General features: G+C 44.4%; 1 protein-coding gene across 1 annotated transcript in view; it reads right to left on the reverse strand.

Moving 5' to 3' along the window:
- Nucleotides 1–12,028, reverse strand: part of usp19 (ubiquitin specific peptidase 19) — a 66,134-nt gene that overhangs the window by 33,621 nt on the left and 20,485 nt on the right. The window contains exons 7-9 of the mRNA XM_056302110.1: nt 7,443–7,599; nt 7,240–7,311; nt 6,901–7,016 (exon numbers count right to left, since the gene is read on the reverse strand). Of these exons, the coding sequence (XP_056158085.1) occupies nt 6,901–7,016; nt 7,240–7,311; nt 7,443–7,599 (345 nt within the window). The remainder of the gene's footprint in view (nt 1–6,900; nt 7,017–7,239; nt 7,312–7,442; nt 7,600–12,028) is intronic.

The following is a 12,028-nucleotide window of genomic DNA, read 5'->3' on the forward strand; positions in this document are numbered from 1 at the left end:
CGAATCTGGAAAGTTCCCGCCCTCAGGCGCTAGGATTGGCCAGGTCTGCCTGTCAGTCAACTTTCCGGATTCCTCCTAGGAAAAAAATATTCACTTACCGTACACACACAGTTAAGTTAGCACAGTCAGCTTGGTTGCAAACATGGCTAATGGCTAACAATTAGCTAGCAAACGTGGCTAGGGTTAAGGTTAGGTTTGTTGTACGTTCACATCGACCTTGACTGACAGGCAGATCTGGCCAATCCTAGCGCCTGAGGGCAGGAACTTTCCGGATTAATCCTAGGAAAAAAAATATTCATGTACAGCCAATAGTGCTGAAGATGGTAAGAAAATCCCCCTGCTTTTGAGCGTTATAGGTGTTAAGATGTATGCTTGCTACGTAGCTTATCAACCCGATACCACAAAACGTTTCAAGAAGTCGTTGACGCATTGAAAACACATTTCAGCCACAAGTATATATCATCCCAAGTCGTCCTCTGTGTGGAGTTTGCATGTTCTCCCTGTGTCTGTGGTGAGTTTTCTCCAGGTGCTCCGGTTTCCCCCACCATCAAAATAGACATGCATGTTAGGGGTTAGTACTCCTGTCTGTGCCCTTGATCGAGGCATGGCAAGACAAACTGGAGTTGGTCCCCGGGTGCTGCACGGCGGATGCTCACTGCTCCTAGCTACACAGCTAGGATGGGTTAAATGCAGGGTGTAATTTCCCTATGGGGATCACTAAAGTATCTCAAAATCAAAATCTCAAAAAAATCAAGTCATTGGTAATAACTGAAGGGTTCAGATTCAAAAGGAAACAGTCCAAAAGTGAAACAATATCAGAATATATGGCTGGACTGCACAGATTATCTGCGCATTGTCAGTTTGGAGCAAGACTGTCACACGCATTGAGGGACAGACTTGTCTGTGGCATGTACATTAAAAATACTCGAGACTTGTAGTCCGCGGTGGTGTAGCGGTCTAAGCATCGGCTTTGTGTCGATCAGTTGCCCACTGGGGACAGGGGTTCGCACCCCGGTCTCGTCAGATCCGACTATGGCCGGACTCGATGAAGCAGCAATCATTGGCAACGCTATCTTCAGGAGGGGGGCGGGGGCGGCTTGTGTTCGTCACATGAATGCGTCTCTGTGTGTCGGAAAAAACAGTGGTTCGGCCTGGAGTCGCCTTGTCACGAAAGTGGGGAGGCGGTCTCCTCCGAGACTGCCGGCCAGAGAGATGCAGTTGGCGAACGCATGCAGTACGAGGGTGGGTGTTTGAATTAAAATAGGGATCGATTGGTCACTAAATTGGGAGAAAAAAGGGAAAAATCAGAAATAATTTTTTTTTTAAAATACTCGAGACTTATCTGAAAAAGAGTTGACACTGGAAGACACAGTTAGGATTTCAAAAGCCATGGAAACTGCAGCAAAGGATGTTTCTGAGTTGAAATAAAAAGTAGTGGAATGTACAACAAATAAAATGCCATTGAATCAAGGAAAGAGAAAGACATTATTGCTGTGGCAAGACATCTCATGATGCAAATGACTGTTAGTTTAAAGACAGAATGTAGGATGTGCCATAAGTGCGGTCGTATTGAGAGAGTGTAAAGCAGGTAGGAAGCAAACACAGCAGATCAAAATTCCAAAAAGGAAAACATAAAACTGCAACTGTGCATAAGATGACTGAAAATGATTCAGATGAAAATGGAAGGGAAGCAAACTCAGACAGAGACCGGTCATACTGTAAACTGCATAGCATTACAGAGCCAGACCCACAGATAATTGAGATTACCCCAGAGATGTCAGGAGCAAAACTCAAAATGAAGCTAGACACAGGGTCAGCTTTATCCATTATCTATGTGGCTGATTATAATGTGTATAATGTTCCGATGTGTATTCAAAAATACACACCAGAAAACATCAGACATGTTAGAAACATAAAATGGATACATTTTATTTATATATATATATATATATATATATATATATATATATATAAAATTGTAAAGGAAAAATAACAGCGAATGTGACGAACAAAGACAAAACAAAGCAGTTCTGTATATTGTGCAAAATGGAGGCCCAGCATTGCTTGAACAGGAATGGCTAAGGGAAACTGAACTGGATTGGCACACTATAAAAACCCTGAACAATATAATCACAGGATATCAGCAGTGGTGTCACAACAAAGAAACAGGTTGACCAGCAGGTTGGGCGGGTTCGAGTAAGCATACTAAATAATATCACGGGTTCAGGCGGGTGGGTCAAAAAGTGCCAAAGCATGGGCGTCCTACAGACACAACTGGCTGTGTCTGCGGGTGGAAAGCCGGATGTGGGTATGTGTCGTGGTCGCTGCACCAGCGCCTCCTCTGGTCAGTGCTTGTTCAAAAGGCGGGGGGGGACTAGGGGGAACAGAATGATGCTCCCACGCGCCACAATCCCCTGGCGAAACTCCTGTCAGGTGAAAAGAAGCGGCTGGAGACTCCACATGTACTGGAGGAAGCATGTGGTAGTCTGCAGCCCTTCCCAGCTCGGCAGAGGGGGTGGAGCAGTAACCAGGATGGCTCATAAAAGTCGGGTAATTCGCAAAGAACAATTAAGAGAAAAAGGGGGGAGGGGTACGTACAGAAACACTGTGTACAATAAAGCTAGGCTGTGCAAGTAGTTCTCTCTCTCTCTCTCTCTCTCTCTCTCTCGCTCTCTCTCTCTCTCTCTCTCTCTCTCTCTCTCTCTCTCTCTCTCTCAGACGGTTGATGTGTCACCTATGAGTATTTCCCCAAGTGGTATCCGCAGCTTTTAACACCATCAAAACTTGTTATTTTGTCAGAAAGTAGAGGCTTTTGTGTGTGTGTGTGTGTGTGTGTGTGTGTGTGTGTGTGTGTGTGTGTGTGTGTGTGTGTGTGTGTGTGTGTCTCTCCGTGAGCGGGAGCGCGAGTTCATGCCTTCAATGATAGGTTACTTGTTTGGCTGCTATTCAACAATAAAGAACACTTTTTGGAACAATTTGTCTGTTTATTTTGCAGCCTAGACCCAGACGCCATTAGGCTAAGATACAACAGGCTATGCCTTGCAATGAGTGCATTATGCTGGGCAAACAGCCCAAAAACAAAATTGTGCAACACTGCTCAGTTTGCTGTACCCTAGGCTAAATTCAGGGGTTTGTGGATCAGGTGATTAATTAACACATTTTAGCGGGTCGCACAGTGCAGATTAGCTCTCATAATAGGTCAGGTGGGTGCAGGTATTAAAAAATCCTGACCCACAAATCACCATTAATCACACACTAAAAGCAATCCTGAAAAGGTGAGTTTTGATTACGATTTGAACATGGCCACCTCGGTGCAGTCTCTAATGTGTTTGGGGAGAGAGTTCCAGAGGGAGAGGGCAACTATGGAAAAGGCTCTGTCCCTCCAGGTCCGGTGCTTGATCCTGTGTGGTGCAGACAGGAGATTGGCATCAGAGGAGCGAAGGCTGCGGGAAGGAGTATGGTAGTGGAGCAGGTCGGTGAGGTAGGAGGGGTCCTGGTTATGGAGGGTTTTGTGAGTGAGGAGAATGACTTTGGATCCATTGGGGGACAGGCAGCCAGTGGAGGTTCTGGAGGACAGGAGTGATGTGGTCATAGGAGCAGGAGCGGGTGAGCTCACAGGCAGCAGAGTTCTGGATATACTGGAGTTTGTTTAGGACTTTGGATGATGACGACCGTAAAGAATGCTATTGCAGTAGTTAATTCTGGAAAGGGTGAAGGCATAGATCAGATTTTTGGCAGCAGAGAAGGAGATTGATAGGCGGAGATTAGCTATGTTTTTTAGTTCTGGAACAAAGGCAGTTCTGGTGATTTGATTGACCTTGTGTTCAAAGGAAAGGTTCCATCGAAAATGATTCCAAGGTTGCGAATGTGTGGAGAGGGAGACAGAGTGGAGTTATCGATGCTGAGGCAGAAGTTGGGAAGTGGTTTTGGTAAGTGATTTGGGACCAACGATGATCATGTCAGATACAACACAATTTAGTTGAAGGAAGTTGGCTTGCATCAATGATTTAACTTCAGTCAGGCAGTTGGTCAGAGTGAAGTGAGTTAGTGTGGAGATGGATTTCGTGGAGATGTAGAGCTAGACATCATCTGCGTAGCAGTAGAAGTGGAGACCATGATGACGTATGATGTTACCAAGAGGTAGCATGTAAAGGATGAACAGGAGAGGACAAAACACCGTACCCTGGGGAATGCCTTCAGTCAGAGGAGCAGTGAAAGAGGTCAAGTGAAGTCAAGTCAATTTTACCAGTTGTTGATGCTGACGAACTGTTGTCTGTTTGTGAGATATGACCTTAGCCAGGAGAGACCAGTACTGGTGATCACAGAAAGGTGAATCAGTTCATCTGGACACAATGTTCAGTGGGAGAACCATTTCATCACTCATCAAAGTGACCTCATCAGTCTCAACTGACTGCAGGTATCGCCCAACCTTATAAAAAGCACAGTTGCATAATGACCGAAACCAATGATTGGTTTCATACGCAAATAGGCATGACCATGAACGAGAGTTACAATGGCCATGTGTAGTATTCACAGATGATTGGGGAATAGTTGCAATCACAGCATTGTAAGATGGTGACAGAACTAGGGATGTTGAGGGAGGATGCAAGACAGGAGAGAAGAATGGTGTGGCTGATGGTGTTGAAAGCTGCAGTGAGGTTGAGGAGGATGAGACGGCTGAGGTGGCGAGAGTCTGAGAAGAGGAGGTCATCCATGGTGACTTTAAGGAGGGCTGTTTCTGTGCTGTGAATGGAAATCAGATTGAAATGGTTTGAACAGGTTATTGGAGAGGAGTCGAGCTTTGATTTGGGAGGTAACAACACATTGCAGTATTATTGAAAGAAAGGGGCGATTGAAGATGGGCTGGCAATTGCTCACAATATCGGGGTTGAGTCCAGATTTTTTGAGGAAGGGGTGACAGCAGCCAGTTTAAGTGTACGGAGGACCGAACCAGAGCTTAAGGAGGAGTTAACGATTTCTGTGATAAGTGTGGCGATAGCTGGGAGACAGTTCTTAACAAGATTGGAATTGGGCTTGAGCCTGAGACTGTGCGATAAGTGAAAATAAAAAGATGGGGACTGAGGGTTTGTGAGTGTCAAAGCCACTATCCAGGATGAAACGAAGAAATCCACAAATACATCAGAAAGTGGGCCCCCCAGGTCAAACTGTTGAGTAAGTACCTCAGGCAGCAGAAGACATGAGAGTCCGGACGAAGAAGAGAGGCGGCATCACGGAAGACCAAGCCCCTCCAAGGGATGTACCATCAACAGATAGAAGACATAGCTGAGAAATCTTACCAGTGGCTAGAAAAGGCTGGACTGAAGGACAGCACTGAGGCCCTGATCATAGCAGCACAAGAACAGGCACTCAGAATCAGATCAGTTGAGGCAGGGGTCTACCACACCAAACAACACCCAAGACGCAGGCTATGCAAAGACGCTCCTGAGAAAGTCCAGCACTTAGTAGCAAGGTGTAAAATGCTAGCTGGGAAAGCATACACTGAAAAGCATGACCAAGTGGCTGGGATAGTGTGCAGGAATATCTGTTCTGAATACAGACTGGAAGTCCTCAAATCCAAATAGAAAACACTGCCAAAGGTGGCTGAGAATGGCAGAGCTAAGATCCTGTGGGACTTCAAGTTCCAGAATAACAAGCAAGTGCTTGCTAACTAACCAGGCACTGAGGTGGTCGACAAGGAACAGAAGACAATAGTGATCAATGTAGCATTCCCAAACAATGGCAACATCAGAAAGAAAGAGCATGGAAGCTGGAGAAATACCAAGGGCTGAAGGAAAAAAGAAATCGTACTCCCAGTGGTAATAGAAGCACTAGGGGCCATGACCCCCAAACTACGAGTGGCTCCAGCAGATTCCAGGAACAACATCTAAGGTCTCTGTCCAAAACAGTGCGGTCCTAGCAACAGCTAAGATACTGCAGAGAACCGTCAAACTTACAGGCCTCTGGTAGAGGACCTGAGATTGAGGAAGACACACACCAACCGAAAAAGGGTGAGGGAGATTTTTTTTTTAAATGTATAAAATGCAACTGTGCTATGTTGTCAAGCAAACAAATATTAACGAAGGGTTAATGTACAGCTGATATGTTGAGTAATTTTGCAAATAGTAAACGTAAATATGTTTGGATTTTATTTAGCAGTGAACTAAAAGTGGAGAATGTGTAATGTATTGAACATTGCAGGATCCATTTCACATAGTGTATGTACACCCCCTATGTTGCACTTTTGCGAGTGCGCTGATGGATCCATTGTAATGGTGCATCTAAGAAGTTGGTGACTCAAGTTCATACTCGAAACTAAAGCTCCGAGTCCGACTGCCACTATTGATATTACTTAATTGTGTATATAAGGTTACAGACACGACAAAGAGTAATCAGTCTGCACTAATATTTTGACAATTGTGTACACAATATTAGTAATGTGACTACTGTGCCTGTCATGTCAACATGATTAATTATCAGCTGTGTGCTCCACGGAAATTACATATTAAATGCTTCTCTCCATCTCTGTCTTTTGGCTTGTGCGACTGTTTCCCCCAGTTTTATTTTTGGTGTTACAACAAAATCAGCTGATAAATCGCACTGATTTTAGAATCATGGATGTATTAAACTCTGAATGAAAGACTGAAAATGGCAGCTATGAATGCTGTCTGTGCAGTGTGGCATGGCTATATGCAATGTTCATTGGTTACTGTGAAGTGTCTGGGTACATTGTTTATTTCCAGATACTCTGTTCCCATCCCAGTATGTTAATTTAATCACATTTACAAGTGTGTCTTTTTTTATTGACAATATTAGTGGGTACATTAGAGAATATTTGACTAAATATAAGATGAATTTTAGGTGTTCAAAGAGCTTTCGACCAACAGAAGCAAGGCAACAGACCTTGTGTGGCAGGGGCCTCCAGGCCCCCCCAACGCTGGCTGTGTCTTTTCTTCAGAGTGATGTCCAGGCGGGACGGTGTGAAGGAGTAGCTACACTGCTCAGGTTGGATCAAGTTCCTGAAGAGCAGGAAAGAAAAATGAGGGCAAGTGAGACAGATGGAGATGATTATGGTTCTTAATGACTGGGGTTATAATTGGGGCTGATGAGTACCATCTCAAATCAGAACTAAATTTTGAACATAATTTTTCAAAAGACCACAAAATGATGCAGTCTTATGACATTTGACAAGCATTTGAAGGCCTCAAAAACAAACCACCGTTGACTATGATTGTGTCTCACCTGAGTTTGACTTGCCACTTGAAGACTGTGTTTGGTCCACAGTCTGCATGAAGCCGCAGAAAATTAGTATCACTGGAAAAGAAAAAAGAAAAAAGATCTCCATCGTTCATTAATTCCAACTCACCTTTCAATTGAAACATTTGAAGATCCAGCCCTACAGATGGCCACCTATTTTTAATTCAAAAATCATAAAAACTCTTTACCTGGTCTGGAAGATGAGAGTGAAGTCCTGTTCCCTGAAGATGACTCTAGCTGTGTCCCTACATATCCCCTTCATGTAAACATTAACCACCATGAGGTCTGTGCCTTTCTCATACGAATCATTCTTGACAAACTGCAGGTTCACAATGGGCTCCGGGTCTGCAGGAAATGACCAAAGAAACAGCAAAACTCAATCTGACTGCACAAGCATTTCCTTCTACACTACCCAACTACTTCAAGACCTAGATACAAACAGCTATGTGTGGGCAGGAACCACACTATATCGTAAAACATGAAAAAAATCTCGGGTACACAATCTCCATCAGAAATAACACCTAAACTCTAAAACTCAAAAACCTAAGAAAGAAATTACCACAAGTCTCAAGGCAAAAATTAGGGCTGTGCAACGAATGGCATTAAAAAGTTAATCGCATTTTTTTAAACAAGGTTTTACTTTCAATTTCAAACACAGATCAAATCAAACAATGGACCCACAACAACTACAACCCCTCCCCACTGCCAACCCATCCTCCCCACAGACCAATAAAAAATCCCCCACCACACCCCCACCCCGCCTGGCATGTCACCTGAAACAACATGAATTAAATTAAACCATAACCAAAACTAACAAAGTAAACAAGTAACAACCATAAATTAAATGAACAAAATAAGGGGGAAAATTGTTCATTCATCCCTCTCCAGCTCAAGCTGATGTGTGGTGAGCGTTCTGGTGCAAAATGGCTGCCGTGCATCACCCAAGTGGGTGCTGCACATTGGTGGTGGTTGAGGTGGAGTACCCCCTTCAAATGTGAAGTGCTTTGGGAGTCTAGAAAAGCGCTATATAAATGTAATGATGATGATTATTATTATTATTATTAATTCATCTTCAGCTGCTTCTCTGGGGTCGGGTCGCGGTGGCAGCAAGCCAAGTAGGGCACTCCAGACGTCCCTTTTCCCCAGCAACGCCCTCCAGCTCCTCCTGAGGGATCCCAAGGCATTCCCAGGCCAGATTGGAAATGTAGTCCCTCCAGCAAGTTCAGGGTCTAACCCCGGGGTCTCCCCCCAGTTGGCCATGCCCGGAAAACCTCCAAAGGAAGGCGCCCAGGATGCATCCTAATCAGATGCCTGAACCACCTCAAGTGGCTCCTTTTGACGCGAAGGAGCAGCGGCTCTACTCCGAGCTCCCTCTGGATGTCTGAGCTCCTCACCCTATCTCTACAGATTTATTTCTGATTTTTCCCTTTTTCTCCCAATTTAGTGGCCAATCGATCCCTATTTTAATTCGAACACCCACCCTCGTACTGCATGCGTTTGCCAACTGCATCTCTCCGGCCGGCAGTCTCGAAGGAGACGCCTCCCCACTTTCATGACAAGGCGACTCCAGGCTGAACCACCGTTTTTTCTGATACACACAGAGATGCATTCACATGACGAACACAAGCCGACTCCGCCCCCCTCCCAAAGACAGCGTTGCCAATGATTGCTGCTTCATCGAGTCCGGCCATAGTCAGATCTGACGAGACCGGGGCGCGAACCCCAGTCCCCAGTGGGCAACTGCATCGACACAAAGCCGATGCTTAGACCGCTACACCACCGCGGACCCTCCTCACCCGATCTCTAAGGCTGAGCCCAGAGACCGACACCCTACGGAGGAAACTCATTTCAGCCGCTTGTATCTGTGATCTCACCCTTTCAGTCACTACCCAAAGCTCATGACCATAGGTCGTGAATTTTCATTTGAACAATTTTTCCCATAGGGAAAAAAATTAACTAAAAAAATAAATAAGCAAAAGGGAAAAGGAGATAGAAGAGAGAAGGTTGAGATTAGATTGTAAGCCCATCAACCCCACCACCAACCAAGCATCTAACTCCTCCACAAAGTCTAAAAAGGGCTTCCATGTTTAGTTGAATTTGGATATAGATCCTCTCATGGTATATCTCATCTTTTCCAATTTCAATGACCGCATAACCTCTGCAATTCAATGTGCGAAAGTAGGAGGGGAAGCCTCCTTCCATTTAAAAAGTATCACTCTCCTAGCTAATAAGAGTGGTGTAGGCCAACAAGTTTGCCCGAGTAGCATTTAAATCTGCACCAGCTGGAAAGACGACCCCAAAGATGGCACTCAGAGAAGGTTCAAGTGGGAAAAATAAATCAGCAGCCATGGCCTCAAAGATGGAATACCAGAACTGAGTTAGTTTCAGGCAGGACCAGAACATATGTAAGATACTGGCAATGGCTCGTCTGCACCCGTCACATGTTGGGTCTAAATCTGGATCAATTTTAGCCAATTTCTCTTTGCACCAATGAAGGCGGTGCACTACTTTGAACTGGATTACGCCATGTCTTGTGCATCTGGAGCAGGTGCTCCCTACGGTTTCTTTCTATTTTTTTCCTCCCTGTTAAAGGGTTTTTTTTTTAGGGAGCTGATCCTTATCCAATACGAGGATCTATGGACAGGATGTTGTATTGCTGTAAAGCCCACTGATGCAAATTTGTAATAATGAGCTATACAAATAAAATTGACTTGACCTCTATCCTCTTAATAGCTAGATCCCAAGTTTCCCCTGAAATAGACATTTCCATATCACTCTCCCATTGATTTTTTTTTTAGGGGTTCAAGTAATATTTAGCCAAATGTATTAATTGCACAATAAAATGTACCAATATGACCTTTTTCAGCAGGATTAATTTCAAGAATGTGGTCCAGTTGAGCCTTTGGCGGCAGAACTGAAAACAACTGAATTTAGATCTGCAAATATCTAAAAAAGTGACTTCGAGGTAAATTAAACTTCTCAGACAGCTGATCGAAAGACGCAAAGCGTCATCAATAAATAGGTCCTCCAAAGTGAATAGTCCATTGAGTCTCCAATGCTCAAAGGCTCCATCAGAAATAGCGGGCACAAAAGACTGATTATTTGTAATAGGGGTACGAACAGGGAGCTCTTTAAAGAACGCCTGTCTAAATTCTTTCCAAATCTTAATAAACTTAGATATGACTGGGTCATCAGGAAATATGGATATAGGGTGAGCCTCAGGGAGTGCTGAGCAGAGAAGACCTTAATCGCGATTTGACTATGTGAAATTTCTAATTGCAACAGCCTGCAATTTAATTAGATATATTTAATGAGCTATCATTTAATGTAATTTTTGCAGAGAATGTTTAGGTCAAGGGAGCTGTGCTCTGCAGTAAACGTGCATTTAGCCTGCTGATGTTTAAGAGTTTTACAAATCAGATGTCTCCATTTAACAAGTCAGTGGCAGCAACATTTACAAACTGGCTGTGGCCCATGGGGCATATGTGGTTTGACATAGAGAGTAAGAAGAACTGAGTGTGCGATTATTGGGTGAACCACTTGTGAAAATTTGCCCAGTACTAGCCTAGACATCTGAGACTATACCCCGGTATTTCTAAGTGAAAAATTGAAAGTCTGCTAGAGGTCTACAGCAACACCCTTTCTACTTGCATCATAGATAGCCCTCAACATTAGATGAAAGCTACTGCACGCAAATGTTTTATAAAATGCATATGTTTAATCTTAAAATAGCAATCTCGAAGATTTCCACTGTCCGTTAGATTACCATCTTTCACTAGTTGACCAACTTTGATGCTTCTCTCTCGTTGGTCCACCAGAAAGGAAGTTCCGCCTTATCTTCTCTGGTGGGCTAAATACTGCCTGCTAAGTATATACATGTCAATTGCTATCTTCTGTTAATACACTATTTTTGTTGGACTAAGGAGAGCTTCTCTCTGGTTGGTCCACAGGAGAGGAAGTTCTGCCTTATCCTCTATGGTGGACCAATCACTTCTGACTGAAGTAAAACGCATCAGTTCCTATCATGGTTTATATACGCAGCTAGAAGTTTGAGGTGTGTATGGTATGCATGTGTGCTTTTGGCAAGATGCAGCTTATAGCTTATTTGAGGTGTGTGTGTGCATGCTCATGTTGGCCATTGAGACTTTGTTGCATCTGTTAAAGGTAAAATTCACAGATTTCCAACCTTATCGCTGTCTATCTGCAACAGGAATAGCAGATGAAAAACACTTGCAAATGTTCCTGATTCTTTCTACATCTCAGGGATGGCAGTGAAACCCCCCCCCCCCCATTGTATCCGGCCAATTACCCCACTCTTCCGAGCCCTCCCGGTCACTGCTCCACCTCATCTGCAAATCCAGGGAGGGCTGAACGCCAGGGGGACATAGTGCGTGGGAGGATCACGCCATTTCCCCGTTCCTCCTCCCCCCTGAACAGGCACCCCGACTGACCAGAGGAGGCACTAGTGCAGTAACCAGGACACATTCCCACATCCAGCTTCCCACCTGCAGACACGGCCAATTGTGTCTGCAGGGACGCCTCACCAAGCCGGAGGTAACACGGGGATTTGAACCAGAGATCACCGTGTTGGTAGGCAACGGAATATACCTCCACGCCACCCAGACGCGCCGAAAGTTTTTTTATTCAACCGCCAAGTTTTTTATCCAACCGTATGGTGACGTCAGTTGGTGGCCAGAAAAACTACAGCCTAGCATGGTTCCAAATACTTTAATCTTACTCTAAAGACACTGTTTGAAAAATACATCCTTATTCC

This window comes from Lampris incognitus, chromosome 2 (assembly GCF_029633865.1).
Source record: "Lampris incognitus isolate fLamInc1 chromosome 2, fLamInc1.hap2, whole genome shotgun sequence".
NCBI lineage: Eukaryota > Metazoa > Chordata > Actinopteri > Lampriformes > Lampridae > Lampris > Lampris incognitus.